Raw genomic sequence first — 26,099 nt, 5'->3', positions numbered from 1 at the left:
ATTAAGAAACAAGTCATAAAATGGACATAAATACTGACTCTTTGAGGATATTTTGGTTAGATTTATAAATCACATGAGGCATTTATAGCCTCTTTGATATAAATACAGATAAAACTTAAACCAGTGTAATATTGCTTTTTTATTAACCTTTAAACGCTAATGTTTCTTAACACAGAAACACTAATGTTCACTAGACACATGTTTCGATTCATCATCAGAATGTGATTCAGTTACTAGATTGAAGGCTATAGTGCATTGAGAAACAGTGTAACTATCCTTACAGCAGCTTAGCTAGAAAAGGGAATGCTTTCATCTGTTCACTACAACAAGTTTAAAAAAGGGAGAAATAAAAACATTTTAGCAAACACGGTGGATTGTGTTTTTTAATATGCTGTCAAAACTGCATACTGTCATGTTAGTTGAAAATATTTGAAGGAGAAAAAGGAAAACCTGACAAATACATAAAAACATCAACCAAATCATAATTAGCAATTATTATCAACCAAGTGTACAGTCAAACAAGGATGTACACAAACACTCACTCGCACGCACACACACTGGACATCAGTCCAGAGAACATTGGAGATATTTTCTGTTGGTACAAAATGGGCATTAGACAAAAATAAGAACCCATCCGTATTTGCACTAATAATAAGCCGGCTTTCTCAACACAAACACACTCGCTCGTATATACAAGAGAGGAGGCAGTTTGGCCACATTAATTTGACTATGGATATTTACTGTAACTCTGATGACATCCCAAAAATAATGAATCTGGAGTTTGAAACTTTATTTATATAAAATAGTAAACCCAAGCTCTTCTAAAATGATTTGTGTTGTGTAATAAAACTGTTATTTTCCAAAAAAAGGTGTTGAATACAAAAAAAATTGCTGTGGATATATCTGCTTCATATCATGACGTAGCTTCTGTCATGTTGGCAAAGTTTGGATAATGTTTTCTACAGAAAAGGAAAGGCTGTGGATAAAACCTGTCGAAAACCTGTCTGGCTCACGTTTCAACCCAGAATAATTTATTACATTTTCTTTTTAAGGGAAATGTGAATTAGACGTGTTTTGGAGAGATTCACCCTTCAAAGAAAAACACAAACCAAAGGCCTATGAAAGGGAAGGTTAAGTGTCCCTTAATTCCATCGTCTCATTTGCATAAAGTAATAGAATAATTCTTTGACAAAGTGATTGACGCACACACGACACTCAACGGACACAGAAAAATTACCTTTCAGACCTACAGTGAAACAAGCAAAGCAAAATCTAAACTTGCAGCACACAAACACACACGTACATCTCCATTCCTGCACAGACGTGTGATCGAGAGCACGCTTGGTCAAATACACAGTTAAATGATTTGGATAGCTTGATAACTGCTTTCATCCCCCATAAGAAAGACACACTAAAGCAGACAAACGCAGAAGAGCTCAATACACTGAATGGCTCTCTGCGGCATGGTGTTAGGACACGGGTCCTTTAGGGGATGTGTGTTGAGAGGGCTGAGACGGATGAAGATCTCAGTGCAGCAGCTCTTCCACCTCGCTGTCCTTCAGCTTGGCATTCTCTCTCACGTCGTCGAAGGTGTACGTCTTCACAATCTTCCCGTTGTGGAACACAGTGTGCAGCAGGTCCTGCGGGGGGCGGAGAAGGACAATGGCTTCAGGTCAATGCACATTCGCCAGATGAAAAGAAAAAGCTTGTGAAGAACATACCTCTCCGTACTCTTCCAGATCACCTTTCCCCTCCTCCAAAGTAACAAAGTCCCCGTTTGGTTTCCTGTGAAGAGAAAGACGTCCCTTCTTTGACCTTTTGTTGGGGTCGGCAACAGGATCTTTGAAGACGTTAACCTGCAATCAACGTGACCACCTTTCATAAAACTTTTTCACACCACTACGAATGCAATTCATAAATCAATATGTAGAGTTAAACACTTTGGTCATTATTTTGTGTTGATGAACATGATCAAATTTTGAAGCTGCACTTACGCCGAGTCCATTCGTCACCACGTAACTGCACTTAAAAGAGCAGTTGAGCAGATCTCGAGTCACTTTCTGCAGCAAGGCTCCCCCTGAGCCGAACGTGATGTTCTCGATGCTCCACCTGTGCTTTTTCATACCCTCCACAATCTGTTTCAGCACAATCCATTGAGCACAAAATGAGTTACAGTCACAGAGATCTCATACATGGTACGACAGTAGCTAGATGTACACACCTCCTGTAAAGTGTTGATGTCCACACCGTCGCCCTGAATCACTCTGATGTAGGGTGGAAGCACTTTGTAGCCTTTGGAGTTCTCTACTGGGGTGAACTTCTTCCCTAAAATCTCTAGGACCTGGAAAATGTAATCAAATGGTTCACTGTGGTTTTTCAACAACTGTTCCTCACACAAACTACTTCGAGCTCCTTAGCCCAAATCTAATCAAATGTGATTGTTTATAAGAGAAGTTTATTGTCTACCTTTAGCACCGTGTCAAGAGGATTTCCTGAATCTGGTCGGACCACCAGTGGAGCGTCTGCGCTCCTCATCTCGATCAGACTCCTGAGATCCTCTCCCCAGATCTTCTCACAGGCGTTGTAGATGTCGTAGCTGTCGCTGACTATAGACACAGGCACAGAGGGGAACTGCTTGACAATGTGCTCGAAAGCGTCCCTTTCATGGTCCTTTCCCCAGGCAGTGATTGTGCTGAAGAAATAAATAACGAGAATCAGGCAACATAGAGGCGAACTTGCGTTAGCACAAAGCCTAACACATCAAGCGTGCTTTCCATTTTTACAGTCGATTATTTCACCACCCAGTGCATGTGGTCATCTCCTAAAATCTCATAACACAAACTATTAAACAATTATAAGATTTTTTGGCTGAATGTCTAGTTAGCTGCTCGTGCAAAAACTGTCTCTGTAATAACCCACAAGGTGGGAGTGTTGCATTGCAACTGTGATCCAAATTTTAAGAGTGGATTCATGGTGAATGTGCTTGTTTCAAAAATAACTGAAGGTCTAAACAAAGACTTGAAACTATTTCACAACAAATGAGGTGGTACAAAAGTATGCCAAATTATGCCCAAAATTATTAACACGACAGGTTACCACAGCGGCCACTAGAGGGCAGAATGATCCACTTTTAAAAGAACTCATTACTAACGCAGGTTCCATGGTTTCTATCAGAGCAAATACTGCTGTTGTGTGAAGTCAGACACTGAGCAAAATGACATAGTTCAAGTTAGTCTTAAGATGTTGTTTGTGTTTCTGGTTGATTCACCTGTGTTCTGCAGCTGGTACTGAGAAACCAGGAACTGGGTCTTTGGTGCCGTAAAACTTCTTAATAACTCCGATCCCGGCCACAGTGTCTGTTCCTTTAAAGTTTACCAAGTGAGAAGATGCACCGATTCCTGCCGTCTGAAATCAAGACACATGCATAAATCCAACACCTGTTCAACAAGTATGATATCTTAAACATTCCAGCCTTGGACTAATCCAGTATGATTCCATTATTCTGATCTATTTGACTGGTGCGCTAGTTAAACCGGGTTTGTTGAGATCGTGTACGAGCAAACAAACTTTAAGAGCTTTAAACAGCCAGTTTGTCAAATTTAGTGTTGTACTCTGGCTACAAAAAAAAACACGCTACCTCTTGAGATGAAACTCCTCTGTAGCCGAAGTCATGTAGTTTATATTCCAGTCCTTTCAGGCTTCCCGAAGTCTCCATGAGATATTTCGCCAGAATCTTTTTCTGTTCTCGCGAGTTGGTCGCCACGGTGATAGGATACCAGATCTGAACTAGGATGGTCTGTTAAGGAGACAAACGTCACTGTCAGAACTGATGATTTCAATAAACTGAAGCTTTTACCTGCACTCAAACTGGAAAACATTTCTATAAAGCCATCATCTAAATAGCTGACTCACTTAGCAACTTCAGGGGGTATACATGGTTTTTTAATCAGTCAGCCTAGAAACCAAGGGATGTTTACATGGTAAACAAGGACAAATAAGCACTTTTGAGAAAAAAATAACTACTGTACTCTACAAAGTTTTCCCTTTTGGCTCCACTTAAATCAGCGCTAGCGCCGGTGTAATCTGCTGAAACCTGAAGCCAAAAACAACCTAAACGTGTCTTTATGCTCCCTCGATCTGTATGAACACACGGAGCTTGGCAACGTGAGAATGTGAAGGGTCAGAGTCAACATGCTGAACGTACAGTGCGTTCCCGTACCCTGTAATGGACTTATGGAAGGGGCCGCACCACGGGGATGTCGGAACTCGCTTTGTTTCAGATCAGACAGTCGAGTCAATATTATCATATGGCATCTGATGAACCGTCGTATTCTGTCTGGGGATATTTGTCCCAAACCCCGAACTCATTTTTTAAATCCTAAAATAAGTTTGCTATTGTTGTCCATGGACAATCTCATTGAAAATGAGGAGATTTGTCCGTCTAATGTACAAGGCTAATGAGATGTGAAGCGGGCCGCTCGGTCACATGCCATGCTCAGTCTGCCAGCATGTGACCGTCACAAATAACAGATTCTCCCTTTCCCAAAAGCACACATAATGACCGCTAATGGAGGGAGAAGGTATACGGGGAGCATACATCAAGGTGACAGCCTTCGCAAAGACAAAAATATCAGTATCTGTATAACGTGGCCTTGCTAGTCTGCAAATCCCCAAACAATCCAGCCATTCATAAGCATAAGTCAATATAAAAGAGAAGAAGTGTGTTTCCAATCTCCTGCATTCTTTGGACAACATAACAAGAGAGGATATGTAGTGATCTGAGTGTCTGCAAAGAAGTCTGCCTCACTCACAATGTGTTCCGAGAGCCAAGGGCAAATCAACACAAACACACACACACACACACTTACACTCTCACAGTCTAAATATATCAGCTACGCATGACGACAACCGTGTGCCATACATTTAAAGAACACCGAGTCATTTCTGAAAGGAAAACATTTCCCTACCTAAATAAAGCCAAAATGACTATACAAATGAGCCGGAGGGCCCGAGGCGTAGTTCAGGAGAATCAGGTGACAGGTGCACGTTGTCATGGTGACTGTCGTGTACAGCTGGATGTTGAGGTGTCAACATGACTCAGTCAATGCTAATGAGATATAACAGTAGAGCACAATGGCAGTGCACGTAGGATAAGTTTATGGTTAATAACTCACCTCCACCCAGTTAGTGAGCCAGTAGCATTCTGGATCCGTGCTTTCTACCGTGAAGAGCACATTCCCGCGTGGGATAACGCTTCCCTCCGGCACAGCCTTGATCTCGATGGGCAGCTGACCATTATATTTCTGCATTAACATAACACGAGATGAATATTGCACACAGGACAAAACATTCCCCACAGACTATTTGAGTTTTACTATACCTCCAAAATGTACAGCCATCCTTTTTCATTGAACACATCATCCTGAAAGTGTTCCCGGTAAACCTCCTTTGCTTCTTTGATCTTCTCTAGAGTGACGACCTGTCCTGTGAGGTTAAAAACATGTCAGAAAAATGATGTGGGAGATTGGGAGTTTGAATTATAACTGATGGTCGTGGTTTTGTGTGTGTGTGTGTGTCTAATTGCCTTATTTCCTACATCACTGTGCTATTGCATTAAGGGACTTTTCCATAATCACAGTACATCTTTGTCTCACCAGGAGGATGGTGTACGTCTACTGAGACTCTAAAAACCATTTTAAAGGTACAGCATCCATAAAATCACGCTCTTTACTTTGTATGTACCGCAACATATTAGCTAATACATATTTACTTTATATAAACATACAGTAACATTATGAAACCTGATAACCTGGCTACTTTGTACAAAACGGTGTAGCACCTAAAAAAATAACTATTAACTTCAGTTTGTCAGGATGGAACTTAATAAAACAACAGAGTACCTATTTAATCATTTTGTTATTTTGTCACAAATGTATTCAAAGGGCAAGAAACACAATACTGTAAATACAGTCATCATGAATAGGGATACTGGTAACTTGCTGTAGCACGCCTAGTCATCATTACCCATGACTATACAATTGCATAGTAACAATGTTTAGTCATGAAACCACTGAGACACTTCTTAAAATATCTTTTGTGTGTCACAGAAGAAGTCATATACAGGTTTTTAACGACATGATGAATGAATAAATGACATATTTGTTTTTATCTTTAAATAAGTGATTGATTTAACAAGGCAACAGTACAAGACGTGCTAGTGTGCACAACACCAAATTTCAATCTCAGTATTTTTTAAACCTAGCAAAGAGACTAGCGGCAGAATCCAGCCTACATCAGCCAGCTGTCGTTTGCATTGAAAAGAATGAAAGTGCAAAAGAGCAGATGTTCTATTGTCTTCTTGCATCGCATAACGTCATTTCTAAAGCCTTTGCCCCTTAATACACCGTTCAATCCTTTACAGTATAAAAATACCCTAAATTCCCATTTGAACTCTCAAACCAGGCTGCTATTCTCAGTTTAGACTAAAATCCCTCTTCATTGTGCTATTTTCTCTATACCCAGCCATATTGTCAAGTTTGGATAATTTAAAGATCAGGTTACACAGTTTCTGTCAATCTCATTTCTTGAATACCGATACAGTAGTATTTTGTTTGATAACATTTATAATAGAGAGATACAGCTGTATGATTATTTCAAGAAAACACAAACTGCTGGAGGCAGGCAGTGGGACGGAACTACAGCACGAGCACACAACACATCATCGCATTAATCCCTTAGTGTCTTGTACATTATGCACTTACACGACGATTGCCAACAAAACATAGATGTATGACTTAGTTTGACTATCCGCGTACAGTCATGTCTGGAATCTTTTAGCACAGGAACCGCGCCATCTATCAGTTTCAAACGATCTCAAAATCCAGCGGTATATCCACCAATTAAATAACATCCATCACTGAAATGCTGTGAACAAAGAGACACACCTAAACTTCACTATCGCAAGAGTAACCAGCTTCAGCCGTTTCCGAGAGGATGGCCAATAAAAGGAATAGGATCCTTTTCAGACACAGGGATCAAGAATTACGCATGGAATGAAGCAAACTGAATGCGTAACTTAGTTTGTAGTTGAGCTGCGTTCTTAAACAAGAACACAAACCTAGATTACAGGTGGGAAATTCTGTATGGACGACTTAAATCAAATGTAATGGCCGTGACTAACGTACCTTTTAAGTATTTGTTGAGAATGTACTGAAGTCCGTAGAAGACCGTTTTTTCGTATTTGACCTTTCGGGGCTTGGTCGGGTCCGGCTTCTTCTCGCGGCACTCAAAATAAGAGTACACCTTACTAGTGTTGGGTGGGTACTGTTTGTAATGTGAGACCTGCGAGAGAAAAACACAACAAGACATTTCCATTCACGGTGAAAATACTGAATCAATACTTAATATAGGAAGTAGCAGATCACCAAGAGATCGCGTAATGCTCAACATTGGCACGGAAATCAAAAATATACTTGTCTTGCTGCAACTGATTTTATTAAATATTTTAATTTTGAAAGTACACAACCTGCTGTTGAGTATGACTCTAGCCAGTCTGCGATGCTACGGCAAAAAGATCATTACTGTTGACATTCATTTTTAGTATCGGGGGTCTAAACAGACCCTTAAGAGGGGCTCCAGAACCATATATCAAAGACCTGCAAGCAGCACTCATGCTTTCTTCTGAAACTCTAAAGATCTATTTGCCCATCTGCCCTTTCAAACCGACAACATAAATACAGTACATACTGGACCATAGTTACGCTACAGTCACCAAACAACCAAGACACTAAGCTCGCTTCTGATATTTTGTGCACGCTGACCTTTCTCTTACTGAGGCCATTTTTGGCTGGTCTCCTGCGGTACGGGCCTGCTTAGGAAAGGTTACACCCTGACGATTAGACAGCTACGATGACCGCTCGCTGTAGCGCCAGAACAACCCTCTCTGTGAATTTATGGCAGACTGTTTCCTTCCGGTACTCCCAAAGGGCACAACTCCTTGAGGAGAAGTGGTTCTCCCCGCAGCTCCATGTGGACAGCTGCAGACAGTCCAGGCATGCGCATGGTAGCGGGCAACAACTGGCTATGTGCACAGAAGCAACATGAAACGCAGAACATGTGTCAGGACTCAGACAATCCAACGATAACCCCAGTGGTAGTGTTAACGGTAGTGAAAGTGAAAGTAGTACAAGTGAACATTTCAGTTAAACTGCACAGGTGCCTTGGACTTCAACAAAAGTATGCAAGTATGATGTATAAAGTATAAAGACTTGACTTTATATTTCACTTCAATTTCTTTATTTTGACTTCATGGGGGTTCATACACAAATATCCTAAGCCCACTACAGTCCCCCCCATCTCACTTTCTCACCAACTCTCTCTTCAAATGCCACCTGCTTCTACAATTTTACATGGTTTCAAAGGAGCCAAATCCTCAAACAAAATATCAAGACTAAACGTGAATTGCTGAACTTGTAGTGTCAAAACCAGACTCAGACGCAACCTGACGATTAACCAACAAACTATTGTCCCGCTTAGGACACGGAGTCATTTCAAAATAAAAAAGTGCTCCAGTAGGAAGCAAATAGCAGACTTTTGTACAGATTGTATATAGTGGCTGGCTATTCTCTATGTTTGATTTTTCAACCTTAAATGACCTTTGCAGATTCTTAAGTGATGAATGGTAAACATCGAGAATCCTATTACATCTGTGGTGGGAGGATACAACGCCTTCACTCCTGTCCTCATGCAGCATTATCAAAAGAAAACACTGATAAAAAAAACGCTCACAACATCACAGACATGTTACTCTGGATCCAAGGGCAGAGAGCGCTGGGGAACTGTAACAGAGACAAGTAGAAAAGTCAAAGAGGCCATCCTGAAAAACAAACTGTGCTGTACAAAAACATTTCGGCGTCAACAGACACACAAGGGCGACACACTCTTCACTTTGGTTGCCTCGCATGTTCGAAGGTCTCATCAAGTCATCAACTCTTAATGTCATGTCACCCTATTAACATTATGTACTGACGTACTGTTGGACTACTACAAAGCATCAGACACTGTGCATATATTATTCACAATTTCAATCAATGAGACACATGTGAACAGACCCCTTCAAAATCACAAGAACACTCTAACGTTCACTTTAACGTGATCATCTATAAAATAAATAAACACTTTAACAAACTAGACTATAACATGCTTAAAAGGTCATTAACTTGAACGACTATATTCAAGTAGTTAGAACTGTCAGATATATGATTATGTCTAGTAAGCACTCTATAATCTGTATACAATGTATAATAAATGCATACTTCATAATGGTTCTTTAGCACGTATTATATACAACAAATTAATCTTTATACAGACAACAATTTTTTTTGTTCTTCCAAATATTAAAGTATATGTAGCAGCACACGTTGGTATTGTACTAGTATAGACACTAATAGAAAATATATGCTATCTTTACTGATAATATTTGTTTTATTACAACAAATGTATTTGTGCAATGGCATTGATCTGAAACAGCAATTTAGTAACATCCCACATTATCTCACAATTTACACGCAAGTGATTCCAAGTTAGTGAACACATTTATACTGTATTGAAAGAGTAAAGGTTAGTTACACAAGTATTATTCTCTTTAAACAAACATATGATGAGGTATAAAATCTTATCTGGCTTTACTTACGTTCCTGATAAAGCGTTTCCTTTCAGTTTTGTTTTTGAAAGAATGAGAGAAACCTCCCTCATGCCCTCGGCTTTAAATCAAACTCTGACGCATGCATACGTGAAATAAACACTCGTATTTGATATTTTTATTGAAAATGAAGATGTACCTGACGTCTCCTCTCACGCACACTCGGCCTACCGACCTGACTGACACAGCTAACGTGAACGGCCTGAAGGATAAAACCACCTTCATTTCTCTCTCACTCGCCCTCTATCCTCTCAGTCCCGGGTCATAACATTCGGACACCGGGTGATTCGACTCGAACTGTGAGTCTCTGCTCACCTTGTATGAATCGGTGGCCAGCATGATGCTGAAGTCCGTGGGTCCGCTGTGCTGCTCCATCTTCCCGTTGACGTGACTGAAGACGCGCGCCGCTGCCTGTCAGTTCTGTTGTTCACGCGCCGACTCACAACCAACCCCCGTCGTCCAGGAGGGTGGATTAGTAGGCGGGGCTGGATGGACCGGATCGGCCAATCCGTAGGGGAGGGCACGAAACGTCATGACGGGGGTTGGGAGTCTCAAATTGAGAAGTGAAGTCAAATGCTTGAAACTAAACGTCGTGTGGTGTGAGTGTTATATATGCAATGTTATAATCGTTTGTCTACACTAATAAATAAACTATAGATTACGTTAGGATATTTTTTGCCTATTTTTTGGATGACGTAGCCTAAATGGGCGGGCCGAAAGGGTAGGGATGGCCAATCCGTCGGCAAGGTGTCATCGTGGGGGGTGGGGCGTGGCACTTGTCGAAGATGGCCAAAGTGAATGCAAATGCTGATATTAGCGTCATAGATCAGATATAATAAGCGTTTCTAGACAAATGCATGTAGAATTAAACATATTAGGTGAGATTTTCAACGAGGAGTGAGTTTTTATCATTGAGTTTTCATCGACAAAATTATATCCAATGTATTTATCCTGTAAACCAGGTAAAACGTTATTAAAAGTGTGTTTTACATTTTTAAGAGTGCTCAGCTGTATCTTTGTTTGTAGCAAATATTGTGTTTGTACTTTAACATGGTTGTTTAAGTGACCGGTTTATAAATTAATTTCGAAGATAGAAATATTTTACTATAACATCTTTTAGAAAACAAACATCTAAAAAAACTAAAAAAAACAAGATGCGAAATCATAATTAATTTATTATTTAAAGTAAACACTACAAAATTAATTGACATGTTTATTGTCTGATGGTCATAATGTGAAATTAATCAAAGATCAGATTTAAAGACAGTAAATAAACTCTGGCCTATTGGAAAGCTATGAATTTGACTTTTTTTATTTTAAATGGTATTTTCCAGATTTATCTGTTAATGGAATGATGCAGCCAATCGCCTTCTTTGACGTCACTGCAGGGGGCGTACCGCCGCGATCTCAGCCAATCTCAAGGCTGTTGAAAGCAGGAAAGATGTCCTGTTGGTTGCGAAATCTTACAATATCCTGCAGCCAATCGAACTTCTTTCTTGCCGTCAAACGCGGCTAATAAACACACGATTATTTTACAGTAAACACTGACTATAATATTATAATGTGGATTTAAAAGCACTTTTTATGATACTTGCATAAAATGTTGTATTTAAGCTAAATCAATAATATCAATTACTAATTAAAACTTCGGGTCAGGTTCACATGGTAACCATGACATCATAGAAAAAGTAATGCTGCATTAGTGATATATATGTGTCAAGAAACAGAGATGCTAAAAATGTACCCGTGCAGATGTATGCTCACCACCAGAGAGCGCCAATGCACAAGTAAAAGCCAAGTGTAAAATATAAATGGACTTTGATAATTCACATGATGAGCAGGTTGTTTTAGAGTAAAAAAGGATAAATTCAATTAGTTTATGCACTTTTGTATTGTTAAAACACGAAGTATTAATAAAGATAAACATAGCACACAAATGCCTTATTTGCCTTGTGTAATTTATATATTTAAGAAACAATAAAAAATAAAAAAGAGAAATGAAATGCACAATATTACTGAATTCTTTCACTGAAATGCACCAAAATCCACAATCCTCATGCAAGTAGAGTTGCATGACCCTACAGAAGGAAGAGAGACCTGAGTCTCGTGTCAAGCCAATAGAAGCAGCAATTCAATCATGAGTGAGATCATATGATGAGAGGAGGGAAGCTGTTCTCTGTCAGATCACCGCAGTGTTTATTTGGCATCTCAACTGCAGCTGTTTTTCCATTATTTCCATATCTGTCTTTAAGTTTCACTGCATCCATGAATGACTATTTACTGGAACACTTTCAGGGTCATTGGCTCTGTGTTTCCTGTTAAACGGTAAGACTTTATTAGTTCTTAACATCGTTCCTGTTGTAAACCGTAAAATTATACCGTTTTTATTATTGTTTTGTGGAAAGCGTCCCATTGATCTGACAAAAACATTGTATTTTAATTCACTTGGCCATAATATAAAACTTAACGGAATGAATTACGTTACTTACAAACTTCCGTGTTTGCAGTATGTTTCTTAAACATGCAACATGTATTTGTAAATTGTTTGATGTTCTGTCGGAAACAAACTGTTGGTTACATTGTTTCGTTTTACGCTGTTTAGATACTTTTTACGTGTTTCTTGTACATTTGCGTTTGTCTGAAGCTGAACACATTTGTGCTTCCTGCTTTTGACTTCCTTTGCATAAAGTGCACGTTTACTTGCATTAGATGTTGCTAGTTGATGTAACTGTAACAGTCCATAGAAAATACGTGGAAGGGTTTGCAGTGGTATGCAATAGTTGATTTGTCCATCTTTTTATGGGACTTATTTTTTCTGTATTTGATCTATTCAGCTGTCATGGTTTATTTACTGTGTAGGCAATGGTTAATGGCTCCTATGAAATTATAATTTTTGAGGAAGCAGTTTTTAGTTGTCATCATTGAATGACAACTAAAAACTATGACAACTGAAAGCTGTCATGACAACTGAAAGCTATTTTTCAAATTATTTGTTGATGAATTCATTTATTGTTGGTTGTGTGGGTCGTGGGAGGGTTGTACATATGTTGACATGTCTAATTCTTATTGTAAATATTTTTTTGTTTTACTAATGTAGTATTGGTTATGGAACAAGCCGGTGAAGATGAGCCACCAGTAGTTCGTAAAGAGGAAAAGAGGAGAAGAAGAAAGATGAAAGCGTTTTCATCCAGCTCGGCTGTACCAACGGATCAAGTAGCAGTTGAGTTTGTACTCCCCACCATCAATAAGAATAGCAAGAGTGCAGACTCAGTTCAACTGGATGTGACCGGGAATTGGACGGTCGATCAGGTGAAGGCTCAGCTCTGGCAAAAAGCATTAACCACTAAGCTTTGTCCTGAATTTTACCAAAAATATTCTGCGGATCAATGCATCCTGCTCTACCAGAAAAAAGGCAGCTGGTACGAGATCTACGATACGCAGCAAGTGTTCCAGACCCTTGACTGCATCCGCTACTGGAAAGCCTTAAGAAAAGAAGTCGGAAAAATATATATGGTTATCAAACCTCAGTCCACCGAGGATTCTCTTCAGTACCAAAGGTTTCTGAATCACCTTATCGGATACGACGTCACAGATGACAGCAACGTCCATGATGATGAACTGGAATTCACGAGACGAAAGCTACTGACAACCAGAAAAATTGAGCTATCTGATAGAGATGCCAGACTTTATTTAATGGATCCCTGGATAACCTCTAAACCTCTCCCTGAATACCTGTTGAGCAAAGTAAGCAACAATCACATTCTGATGGTGATACACAAGGGCACAACAAGCCAAACTATTAAAGTATCTATAGATGACACACCTTATCAGGTTCTTCAGAGTTTCTTTATCAAGATTGCCAACAAGAGAGCACTTATAGGCATACCAGAAGGTTCCAGTGAATCTGATTTTGTTTTAAAGGTTTGTGGAAGAGAGGAGTACCTATATGGGAACTATGCCATTAAAGACTTTATATGGATCAGACAGTGTCTTAAAAGTGGCGAAGAGATCCATTTGGTTTTAGAGGACCCTCCAAACCCAGAACAAGATGTTGTCCAAAAAGAAGAATGGTCACAGGTTGATGACTGCACTGGAGTAGCCGGCACTCACGAGCAACTGACCGTCACCGAGAAAGACCACGAGAAGGTGTTCACCATCTCCCTCTGGGATTGCAATCGGAAACTCAGGGTGAAGATTTTAGGCATCGACATTCCTGTACTTCCACGTACTTCGGAGCTGATTGTGTTCGTCGAGGCCAGCATTTTCCACGGGCAGCAGTTGCTGGCTCAAGAGAGGACGACCTCCAGACCCTTCACCGAGGAAGTGCTTTGGAACACCTGGCTGGAATTCAATATCAAGATTAAGGACTTACCCAAAGAAGCGCGACTTAGCCTGGAGGTGTCTTGTGGAAAAGCGCAGTCTCAAACTTCAAAGGAAAGCGACTGCAAAAGCAAAAGTCGCCTGCTGTCCTACGTCAACTTGCTACTGGTGGATCACAGATCCCTCCTCAGACAGGGTGAGTTCATCCTACACATGTGGAAGATGCCTGAGAAGAACGAGGACAGCGTCAACGCAGATAAACTTACATCCGCCACCAACCCAGATAAGCACACTTCAATGGCTGTTGTTATTCTGCTGGACAGGTACTGCCACCCCGTGGTTCTCCCGAAACGCAAAGATTTCCAAAATACATCGGAAATGGAAGGAGGGAGAGGCCAGAGAGACATGCCCAATCACCTGCGCAAACAGTTTGACCAGATTATCGCCACCGACCCTCTGCATCCCCTCAGTGCTGAAGATATGGAATTGCTCTGGCACTTCAGACAAGAGTGTCTGAGGGATCCCAAAGCGTATCCAAAGTTCTTTTCCTCTGTAAAGTGGGGCAAACAAGAGGCTGTGAGCATAATACATCGTCTGCTGGAGCAGAGTACCGTATGGGACCGAAGCGTGCTTGACGTGGGGTTGGCATTACAATTATTAGACTGCAACTTCTCTGATGAAAACGTGCGCACTATAGCTGTCCGAAAGTTAGAGACTCTGGGGAACGATGATGTGCTACGCTACCTCCTGCAGCTTGTTCAGGTAGGCCTCGGGCGATTTACAACATGATGTGGTTTGCTTTGCATAGCAACTCTGACAGACCGGACTCCACAGAACAAAATACTTTTCAGCTATTCAAATTAGTATGTGATGTACATATTTACATAAGATGAACCGACTGTGTGAAGGTTACAGTGTTTTCTTCTAAAAGGTCTTGTGGAATTTGATAAACCTTGTTGGTTGTGTTTCGTATTAGGCTGTGAAATTTGAACCATACCATGACAGTGCACTCGCCAGGTTACTTCTTAAACGTGCGCTCAGAGTAAGTAAACACCTGAATCGAACAGACGCAAAAGCATTGAATCACTTTCCATTTGTATCCATTCACATGCACTGATGCTTTCATGCAAAGTTGCACTTTTTACTCTGCAGAGTAAGCGAATCGGCCATTTCCTCTTCTGGTTCCTCCGAAGTGAAATTGCTCAATCCATGCACTATCAACAGAGGTACGCTGTCATTCTGGAAGCTTACCTCCGCGGCTGCGGTGAAGCGATGCTGCAGGACTTCAGGAAGCAGGTGGAAATCACGGAGGCCTTGCAGAAAGTCACTCGTGAAATCAGGCAGATAACTGCTGAAAAGTACGACGTGTCAGCACAAGGTAATGTCTCCTGGCAGTATTTCTCCCTAGTGTTTTTCTAGTGTACAATATTCTAATAAAGTGAAATCTCTGTAGTTGTTTTACAGCTGAGACAGAAATTGGAGGCTCTGCAGGTGTCAGGGTTGCCAGAGAGTTTTAAAGTACCATATGACCCAGGCTTACGGGCAGGAGCACTTGTGGTACGAAAACGGCATCTGCAATCCGGTGGTCCTGTTGTAAAATGATGTTCATTAAAACCATGTATTGTAACGTTGGGGTATCATTATTTGTAGATCGAACAATGCAAAGTGATGGCATCCAAAAAGAAACCCTTGTGGCTACAGTTCAAACGGGCCGACGCAACAACGTTGTCAAGTGACACAATTGGGATCATCTTTAAAGATGGCGACGATCTTCGTCAGGATATGTTGATATTACAGGTGGACATAAACAGCGTATAAATGCACGAGCAGTCATCACCTATGTTATCAATGAGATCTAAGAGAGAGTTTTTTTGTCACAGATTTTGTTAATAATGGAGTCTATCTGGGAGCTGGAGTCCTTGGATCTTTGGTTATTACCATATGGCTGTATTTCCACTGGAAATAAAATCGGTAATGAGGGTTTGTGATTTAAATTACACAATAACCAGATAACATAGTCTTAATAGTAAAGAAAAACATTAAAGGATAAATTCCTCTTTCAGGAATGATTGAAATAGTGAAGGACGCCACTACCATCGCCAACATTCAGCAAAGTACGGTCGGCAACACCGGTGCTTTTAAAGATGAAATCCTGAGCCAATGGCTTCGTGAAAAATGTGTGAACGAGGACAAGGTTTGTAATTTTCGTTTGTAAGTGTTGCATGTGCTAAAGAGGAAGGAAACGCTTCACTTCCTGGTCCGTTAGGGTCTTTGTTCGAGGGTGTGTGCTCTTCTGAAAACCAAACAAAACACCTGCACACATCCAGTGTGATATTTTTCTTCTCTTTTGAGTATTTGGTCAAGTCTAGCTGCTGAACAGGTTAGATCATGGCACTGATTGCAAATGTCTGTTGTGTAATGTTTGCATGACTGAGTTTACATGATGCAAATGTTTATGTGTGGAAGGTATCAATGATATATCATGTTTTCCATTCGTCTCTTCAGCATCAGCAGGCTGTAGAACGCTTTGTGTTCTCTTGTGGAGGATACTGTGTGGCAACATACGTCCTAGGCATTGGTGATCGTCACAATGATAACATAATGATAACAGAGACAGGTAATCTATTGTTGATCAGAATTTATAGACGGTTTCAGCGGCAACAGCCTGAGCGATTGTTATCTGGACGAAACTTAGCTTCTGGTAGACCTCCGCAAAGAATCATTAACTGTTGAGTAGTTTTAATTAGTTTTTTAATATATGTAATATAAATTAAATATATCATAAATTGTTATATTATAACCAAACACAGACCGGACGTTAACTTTGGGCCAGGCGCGCATTTGATGAACATCATAATCATTTGACAGAAAAATCTGGTAACACTTTACTCAAAACATATATGTATAATGCATTATAAAAGACGTTTTAATGTATTTATTATGCATTGTAATGTCTCATGGATAATTGTAAGTACAGTTATTACATAAACACTTAACAATTTATTGCTAGACTTTGGATTTTTAATTTGGATATAATTCTTTACAACAATATTTAATGTATTACAACACACATTATTAACAATTATAATGCGGAATACCCTTTAATAACCCTTTATGATGCATTATACGTAGAGTGAGACCAAACATCTTTTCTAGTCTCTGGCCTTGCAATCTAAATTCATAAAAACAATCTTTTATATTTAACCTTGAGTGTATTCAGTTGTAGCAATAATAATATCATGTGCATTTTCTGATAGATAGCTGATTATTTGTTGTTTTAGGCAACCTCTTCCACATCGATTTTGGACACATACTAGGAAACTATAAGAGTTTCCTGGGGATAAATAAGGAAAGAGTTCCCTTTGTCTTAACTCCGGACTTCCTCTACTTGATGGGCACAGCTGGCAAAAAAAGCAGTCCTAATTTCCTCAAGTTTCAGGTACACGCACACTCTATTGTTTTAGCTTTATACACCTGTAACTGCAGTGTCTTTAACTGTGCGGCACCGTTCTCATGTTTACAGAACGTTTGTCTGAAAGCCTATCTGGCTCTGAGGCATCACACCAACCTGCTCATCATCCTTTTCTCCATGATGCTGATGACCGGCATGCCTCAGCTGACCAGTAAGGAGGACATAGAATATATACGGGAAGCTCTGACAGTGGGATGCACCGAGGATGAAGCCAAACAACACTTCTTGGATCAGATCGAGATCTGTCGGGACAAGGGTTGGACGGTGCAGTTCAACTGGTTCCTTCACTTGGTGCTCGGCATTAAACAGGGTGTGGAGAAACGTTCAGCTTGAGCTCGCCTTCAAACCTGAGACAGAAGAAACTTCATCGAATGAAATGTTTAGTTGCATTTTTATATGAATAATTAATTTTCAGTTGTTTATTGATGTACTAGGTGTTGTATTCTTATGCGTTGTGTTTTCAGTGCAGTCTTGATACAATCACGGGTCTGTTTTGTGTTGTAAATAAGTCTAATCACTGGAAAAGTAATGGTATATATTGTCAGTCAACATCTCTTATTTAAATCAGATTTGCAGTCCAAAGGTGAATTTTTTACTTTAAGATCTTACATGAAACGGTAGATTTCATTGGCAAATGCAAAAATGTCAATGTTATATATGACCAATTATGTCCGTCTGGAAAATGCAAGTACCCTACATATAAAAAGAACGATATCTAACAAGTCTAACATTAGCATACAGCTTTGGTCGTACCCATAAATGTCAATGAGATTTTTTTAGTGTTATATTTAATGATTTCAAATAAAACTGATTTGATAATAAACCGTGCACGACAATTTTGTGTTAAATTGACTACCGAAACTCTCATGACTTTGAATATTTCTTTGAGATAAATTCACTCGGGGAAAATCGCTAAAGACAACCCGGGCCATTAAAATATGGCAGTATTTCCCACAGCAACTTTTTCGATTTTTAACTTGATTAATTTAACAGGATAGTTTCATCTAAAGTCATATAATTAGTAGAAATATGATATAATTTCAAAATCCAAAATTTTTACATTTGAGAAGCACCGTTAACGGAGTTATATTGAATACAAGTAGTTTATAATTTTATAAACATTTAGCTTTTCTCCAAAAAAACTGTTGTCACCCTATTGTGCCACAGAACAGGATGACTTCCAAAGAATCATTGTTCTCAATAACGCCAAGAAGGAAGTTGTACAAAGCTTTTATTGAGTCACTTCCTCCGCTCAGTTCTCTTGGGGCAACAACTACCTCCTTTACCTACAGAATAGTCGATTTGCGTTGAAAGACCTTTTTATCAGATTTTATTATGGTCTTTTGAGATTGAAGGAAGGATTAAGGAATATAGTAGATGCTTAGAAAGAATTATTGTTCAGGTATAATCAAGAAAAGACATTAAATGTTAGCACAGTAAGACTTAAATGGTTGATGTTCAGATTGAATGGCTGTAGTGATACACAAAGAAGAAGAATTAATGTGTACAAATAAACAACTAGATATACAGCAGGTGTTTACTCAAGAATTTTTATTTATTTTCAGTGTCAAATTGTGGTTTACAAAAAGCAGTAAAGTGCATGGATTGTAGGGACAGTAATAAGGACAAACAGCACAATAAACGCAGGCCTGGAATCATTAAACATAGCTTGTGCCAGCTTTGCTGTGATTGGTAAGCAGTCTGAGGTCATTTAATCAGAAACAGATTGAATCGATCACAAAAAGATTTTTACAAATTATTATAGTACAGCAAAGAATAAGTGTTTTTGTTACACGTGTCGATTCGTGTGCATTCACAAACGCATGTAAAGTTTTATGTGCACCAACGGACTCTTAGATATCATCTGGTCTGCTGTCATGGCAACCGTTGACAGGCCCATCATCACACGGCGTCTGGCATTCTGGCGTCTCTCCGATCACAGCTTTGTGGATGACTCTCAGCCAGCGCAGTTTCATTTCCTCATTGTCTGCAGCAAAACAGTGGACGGATTTGGACTGGCACAGACGGAAGCTTGTTGGAGGATGATCCGCTGGTCTGTGGATGTCCTCAACCTGGTAACCCAGGAGTGGAATCGTACACTGGGCTTTGACATCCTGGAAAAAGTCACCGATTCAGTTGAATAACAATTCAAAGATGAACGTGAAATACTTTTTCTTTATTTTAACACTATACATACAGCTTTGTTTTTTTTAAAGTCTAAGGGGATTAAGACTTGCGTTGCTCACCTGCGGCGCACCATACAGATAAAGAACCAGCGCATCATGCTGAGGAATCACACACCAGACCCTCTGACATGGTTTGGTTCTGTCACTGTACTGTAGGAAGCCGCACATGTAACTGTTTTCTGAGACTTGAGCCGCTTCAATCTGGTAAAGAACAAAACAGGAAATCAACAAGCTTTCAAAAGCGCTTCTTAGCGGAGCAGAAAACCACCTGCACGCACCTCAAGAATTCCTCTCTTCTTGCCGCCGACTGGTTCTTCGGCATCCGCTCTGCCAGTCAGTATTAAGTAGCAGTCCTTGCACACTTTATTTAATTTATTGCCATCATATTGCAGCGATGCTTTGTGGTCGGAGCATTTATAGCACACCACCTGAGATACACTTCAAAACATCAGTTCAACTCAACCTGGCTATACAACACCTTCACTTTAAAAAAAGATGCCAATTTTTTTGGTTTGCTTGATTATAACCTAAGATCAATGAGAAGTTGTGTTTGTAAACTCACATATCCGCACGCCCTGCAATGGTGCCTCCTGCGGGTCAAAGCATTGAAGGGTTCCTTGCATTTCATGCACATGGTCACCTCATTATCCCGAATCCAGCGTGGAGCTCTCTTTCCCAGCTCCTCTTTCTGAATAAAAGAAAGCCAAATAAAGATTGATGAAGAAATGAAAATGATGACTTCATTTATTCACCCTCGTGTCCTTCCAAACCTCTGTGATTTTCTGCAGAACATAAAAGATATTTTGAAGAATGTTTGTAACCAAACAATGTTGGACCCCGTTGTATGAACACATTTACATTTATATTTTGGCATTTGGCAGACGCTTTTATCCAAAGCGACTTACATTGCGTTATCCTATACATTTTACATAGGTATTTGCAATCCCCTGGGATCGAACCCACAACCGTTGTTAACGCAATGCTCTTACCACTGAGCTACAGTAAAGTACAAAACCACAAAGACATTTCTCAAAATATCTTCTTTTGTGTTTCACAGACAAAATGCTTATATTGTTCAGGTTTACAAACACATGAGGGTGAATAAATAATGACAACCATTACATTTTTGGGAGATCTATCCCTTCAACAAATATACCAGAGGAATCCTTCACTAAAGCACTTACAGACACCTCATCCCCCACTTCTCTCGAGGCCGTTTTGAACGTTTCATTCTTCTGCTGAAAAACTGCGATGGTCTCTTGGAACGCCTTTAACACACATTCAAAAAAAACTTTTGAACTCTTCATATCACAGCAGCTTTAAAAGACTAGACTGCGCAGGTTCTGTACCTTGATCCAGTCCTCTTTGTCTTCCTCCGAGCTGTAAATGAACCAGTCAATATAAATAAATGACGATGTAGGACATATCTATCCATATACAGAAGACACATGAGAAGCTCAAGCACGCCCTCACCTGGCCTGTAGTTCAAGTGTACGCTCTTTACCAGACACTTGGAAAGTGTGTGGATAATCGTCATTGGAGGTTTCAAGCACCTTCATGCCCTCGACCCCGACCCGCGTGCGTACGGTGAACCTGGGACCCACCAGACTGAACTTTGGCACACAGTCCAGCAGTATGTTGTTAAACTGCACACAAAACATCATGACGTTATTACAATTTTGTGTCCATATTTCATTTTTTATTTTTAAGCATGTGGCATGACACACCAGGAAGAGGTATCTCTCCATGGACGAAGTGTTCCTGGCTGCCAGTTTCAGGATCTGTCCTTCTTTTATGAGCTCATTAGAGGGATTCACGATGTCCTCCTCTCCTCCCAACATCTCGTAGATCTCCATGAGCTTCTTAAGGTTCTCCTGGAGAACGTAACATTTATCAATCACTGCTGTATATAAGTCATGGTAGCAGCTTTGGTGTGAGAGTCTCACCATCTTCCGGATGGCCATGTTGGAGTGCGTAGCAGCCATTGAGATGATGTGCAAAGACTCTGGAAAATGAGAAGCAGAAGTGATATTTCAGCTGACTCATTCATAGGATGGAAGTGAAATCAAACTGATGTGTGCCAAACAATTTCGGCATTTTATCCTGACTTCTGTGCTCAGTTTTTTATGGAAAGTTCTGCTCGGATGACTTCACCGAAGAGGGTGAATCAGTCATTGAAATGTCATAAGTGAAGAAAAATGATGTTGATAAAAGCACAAATTATAAAAATGTGTACAAGAATTTAACAGTGTCAGTCAACAAGTGACAACGCTTATCTTGCCTAATGTGATGCATTTGTTATTTTCACATTATATGTCGTCATTAATGCATGATTATTCTGCCTTAATGAATGAAAGAAAAAACTAAACTGTGCATCTCTCACTTTCAGCTTGGCTGCGGTCGCTGTCGTCCTCCGGTAATTTCTTCAGATAATCTTTAATGAGCATCTCGTAGCGAGGAACCCGCTGTACTGGCTCCAGCATGTGATGTTGTAAAGTCAGATTTCCACACTCTTTCATACTCTACAAACACAACCTCAACGTCTCAAAACGAGATGAATAATGAAAACCATGTTTTTAGCGCATAAACCACACACGCACCTGTATGTCCTGAATAACGGCGCTAAACTGCGGTGAGCGTTCCGTCCACTGTTTCAGCAGATCCATGGCACTGTCGAAATTCTTCACATACTCAGCGTACATCCTCAGAAAAGGAGCGAGCTGTGCCAAGATGTCCCCGATACGAGGCGTTGAGTCCCTGTAGAACGATGGAGAGTCAAACTTGGTCACTTTCATTTTAAATGTGTCTGATAAAGCGACGCTCACCACTGGCTCATCCGTGTCTCCAGATCAGGCAGGAGGAATGCGCTGTGGAAGGTGTAGATGGATCCCACGTTAGAAAAGATGCCCTTCACCACGTCCAGAGGAAACAGCCCCTTCAGCGCCTCCTCTGAGAGTTTATTGCAAAACACCTGCACAAGCAGATCACATACAGTAACGCTCAAAAAACAATTAATGTGACTCTACATTAGACAACAACTTATGAGTGAACCGTTAACAAATGATGCTGGAGCTTTTCTTATTTATAATGTGTCTTTAGATTTTTAGTGCATGTCACTTCGCAGCCGTTTCCGAGGCACAAATAAACGCAAAGTTATCAAACGTAAAACTGTTGATGAAGATAGCACATGTGTCACTGACCTGCTCCAGTAAGTGCAGTCGCTTCACATAAGCTCTTTCCGTCTGCAGAAGTTCATTCGCGATCTTATAGAGTTTCATCTCTTTGATGTCCTGTTAAAAACAACACGTCACGTCCCGTGTTCATTCTGAGAGCACATCTGTGTCACTCTATGAATACCACGCTATCTCCCTTATGTAATGTTTAAGAGTTCATTGGAAAAACAGCATCATGTTGGGTCATCAGAAAGGGATAAATATAGACGTCAAAAATACCTGATGAGTCAACAAAACTCTTTTACATTTACTCAGACCTAATAACATTAGATGAGAAATCACAAAATGGGATATCTAGTCAAGTTTTTGATAGAACAGGAACTGTGGTTTTTAATAAGATTCTTCCAAGAAAAAAAGGAAGAGCTTTATCATACTTTGGTTTTACTTTCTGCCAGGAAAAAACACAAACCTGTTCACATAGAAAACAACACATCTGCCCTCAACAGAAACCACATCACCTAAGGATCCGTCACCACACACAGTTTGGGATGTGCAAAAGTTGAATATTTATGATCGGCGGTATGATCGTAACCTCTAACCACACGTTGGTTTTACACCTTTGAAAACCTGCAGGCGGTGTGAATAATCACCTGTTTGTCGCCATCGTTCTCCATGTTCTGCTGTTGTTCTTCTACAACGTCCTCCCGCCTCTGAACAGATTCATCGTGTTGAAGAACGCTCGTGCTGGTTTCTGAAGGAGTCTGGAGATGCTCGAGGTTGGTGCCAATCTCGTTCTCTTTAAGCTTACTCACTCTTTTGACTTCTTCTGACCACCAACCCGACCAGTCTGGCCAATCGGACCCCTGTGAGGAGTGACTCATTGATCCCTCCGGATGTTGGTCACCGGTGTCTTGACGTTCATGCTCAAGGTGAGCTTCTATGAGCTTATCAGACGAAGAATGATCTGGTGTATCTTTGGTGATACTACAGAGAGAGAGACGTACAAGGAGACAGAAAGTATTAAGTGTTATGTACAGTGTCTAGGGCAGAGGTTTCTACAGGAAGTTGAAGAGGCGGCGCGGAGGGTTACAAAAAGAAACCATAGGGTTATATTTTCCTCACTGGCCCACATTTAAGAAATGTGCATGTATGCACAGGACTGTAGTATACTAGCAGACACATCTGACCTGATTTATGTGTATTTTGATATTTAAAAGAGCTGAAGGCTAATGCAAATGTGAGTTTTGTAGAGAAGTAGAAAGTGTGCTTGTGTTTGCATTTCTATAAAAACAAAAACTTCGTTTGAAGTTGCTTTGGATAAAATCAAATGAATAAATGTAAGTGTATTTGTTTACTGTAATATTCACGGCCAGATAGTGAAGGGAAAGCAGGTAATATTACATACAAATAGTTTGCATCTTGAATTTGGTTCAGAGAGTATGCATACTAAACTAAATAAATATTATAAGTATTAACACAAACTTGCTTGGAATGGAAAATGAAAATAAAGACATATCTCACTGATATGTATTTTTCTTTTATATGAAACCTCAAATACCTCTTGTCAAAATGTCTGTAATATTTGGAGACCGCAGCGGTCCTCTCTCTGATAATATTTGTCTCAGTCTCGTCCTGATCCACGATATCAGCAGGGGAAATCTTCCCCGGACACTTGAATTTTGGTTTTGGAAGCACTACACAGGCAAAGAATTAATGAAACTGAATAACTAATACACAAAAGCATACAAAAAGCTCACTATAACACTTCACTTAATGCAGTTGCTAAGGTGTTGCTAAGGAAATGGAGCTTAAAGTGCTTATGATATTATGAACCCTAAAAATAAAAGGTCTGAGAAAGAATAATAGCAGACAGCAGAATTGTGCCTCTCATCTCCATCAGGGGTTGAGATGTGGACGTACCTGCTGGAGGAGGCATTGGTGACCCCATGTACACAGCTGATCTTCTCAACACTGAAGAGCGTTCTCCCAGTGAGCTTCTGTCTGAACCATCACACTGTCCAACACATGCAGAATCTCCTGTAACGTACACACACACATATAATAAAACAGTGAAACCAATGACGGAACAGAAAGATCACGCACACACACACAAACTGACTTCAGTTCTGTAAACTATCTGTTATTTTTTTATACAAATAGTCTCATGTTCCAACACAGTTAAAACTAAGAAGCAGAAGTTTTAATCTCGTCATGGTCACAAATGTAATATTTGTAGAAATGAAAGATGACAGGTGAACTCAAAATAAGGTCAACATCTCATTGTTCAATCATATCAGTGAAAGTCTTTGCTTCCTCTCATCTCTACACCGAGAGTTTTATATTAAAGGAAAACCTGATGGATGTTTAACAAATTTAAAAAACCCTCTAAAATTAAACCTTTCATTGGTAGATGAACAGCTACAGATGAGACACATTGGACTGTTTTTGGTCTCATGAATCGTGATCTTGTGGAGGCCTCTGTCGCCGCTTCTCAGAAACTTCCTCAGTGAGATTTCTCACTTCCTCCAACTCAGAGTTTACGAAAAAGATACACAAAGCATGTGTACGTGCATAAGGAGAAGTCAATGTATTCACAAACTCACAGTCTACCAGGAATCTAAACAAAAAGCAAGATGGCACCCGAAAGTCCCAGCCTCTTAAAACCACAAATTCACGACTATATTACTCAATCATCACCGCCGGATAATGATTCAACACAATTAATATTCATGGAGAATTCATGGAGATCCTTTCTAGCAATTATATTCTTGAGCTGAGCAGAACTTAAAAAGCATCACTATTTTAGATATTTCCATGGAAATCACATCTTTCTAATGTATGAGTGACTGCAGGATTCCCCTGAAACATCACCTGTTTACGGGGTCACAATAGGTATACATTACATTTTATAAGCAAGCACTACAAAAAAAAATATTCTTCACTATTCAAAATTATTTGCAGGTTGAATTTGTGAATTAAACTGCATGACACACATAAGGATAAAAACATACAAACATGTAGTGTATGAACTGACCTGACAGTCACTCTCATGCTCTTCTCTTGAGTTTGGTTTGCAGATTGTGAACACTACACATTGCACATGACCCCTTCGATCACAATGTGCCCTCCCTTCTCTACCAAAACACCCAATTCCCCTTTTCTCTGCATGAACACTTGTACCACAGATAGAGAAATCAATTTATCGTATTGTATTGTAAAACGCAAACACATACTTGTGCAAATCTGGC

General features: G+C 40.0%; 3 protein-coding genes across 4 annotated transcripts; 1 reads left to right on the top strand and 2 right to left on the bottom strand.

The window, feature by feature from the left end:
• Positions 1 to 126: 126 nt before the first annotated feature.
• On the bottom strand, positions 127 to 10,154 carry nampt1 (nicotinamide phosphoribosyltransferase 1). Its single transcript, XM_056748464.1, has 11 exons — positions 10,016 to 10,154; positions 7,185 to 7,341; positions 5,381 to 5,484; positions 5,175 to 5,303; positions 3,638 to 3,796; positions 3,269 to 3,405; positions 2,467 to 2,692; positions 2,222 to 2,341; positions 1,995 to 2,135; positions 1,722 to 1,856; positions 127 to 1,640 (listed from the first exon to the last, which is right to left on the bottom strand). Exons 1-11 carry the CDS (start codon positions 10,073 to 10,075, stop codon positions 1,527 to 1,529), a joined length of 1,482 nt encoding a protein of 493 aa, XP_056604442.1. The 5' UTR covers positions 10,076 to 10,154; the 3' UTR covers positions 127 to 1,526.
• Positions 10,155 to 11,867: 1,713 nt separating this feature from the next.
• On the top strand, positions 11,868 to 18,315 carry pik3cg (phosphatidylinositol-4,5-bisphosphate 3-kinase, catalytic subunit gamma). Of its 2 annotated transcripts, XM_056749107.1 has the most exons (12): positions 11,868 to 12,025; positions 12,798 to 13,444; positions 13,622 to 14,782; positions 14,997 to 15,062; positions 15,173 to 15,398; positions 15,474 to 15,577; positions 15,671 to 15,817; positions 15,901 to 15,991; positions 16,084 to 16,214; positions 16,526 to 16,637; positions 17,302 to 17,459; positions 17,544 to 18,315. In XM_056749107.1, exons 2-12 carry the CDS (start codon positions 12,806 to 12,808, stop codon positions 17,823 to 17,825), a joined length of 3,117 nt encoding a protein of 1,038 aa, XP_056605085.1. In that variant the 5' UTR covers positions 11,868 to 12,025; positions 12,798 to 12,805; the 3' UTR covers positions 17,826 to 18,315. The 2 variants fall into 2 exon arrangements, with proteins under 2 accessions (XP_056605085.1, XP_056605083.1); XM_056749105.1 differs by having other exon boundaries at positions 12,798 to 14,782.
• Positions 18,316 to 19,028: 713 nt separating this feature from the next.
• Positions 19,029 to 25,951, bottom strand: fgd4b (FYVE, RhoGEF and PH domain containing 4b). Its single transcript, XM_056747876.1, has 17 exons — positions 25,886 to 25,951; positions 24,772 to 24,888; positions 24,410 to 24,545; positions 23,502 to 23,835; positions 22,879 to 22,968; positions 22,504 to 22,649; positions 22,279 to 22,435; positions 22,062 to 22,200; positions 21,625 to 21,683; positions 21,406 to 21,552; positions 21,152 to 21,324; positions 21,028 to 21,058; positions 20,863 to 20,946; positions 20,241 to 20,366; positions 19,957 to 20,106; positions 19,739 to 19,879; positions 19,029 to 19,606 (listed from the first exon to the last, which is right to left on the bottom strand). Exons 2-17 carry the CDS (start codon positions 24,797 to 24,799, stop codon positions 19,346 to 19,348), a joined length of 2,202 nt encoding a protein of 733 aa, XP_056603854.1. The 5' UTR covers positions 24,800 to 24,888; positions 25,886 to 25,951; the 3' UTR covers positions 19,029 to 19,345.
• Between the last annotated feature and the right edge of the window lie 148 nt (positions 25,952 to 26,099).

Source organism: Triplophysa dalaica, chromosome 5 (assembly GCF_015846415.1).
Source record: "Triplophysa dalaica isolate WHDGS20190420 chromosome 5, ASM1584641v1, whole genome shotgun sequence".
NCBI lineage: Eukaryota > Metazoa > Chordata > Actinopteri > Cypriniformes > Nemacheilidae > Triplophysa > Triplophysa dalaica.
The sequence above is the reverse complement of the archived record's forward strand: the minus strand, read 5'-3'. Positions and strand labels throughout refer to the sequence as shown.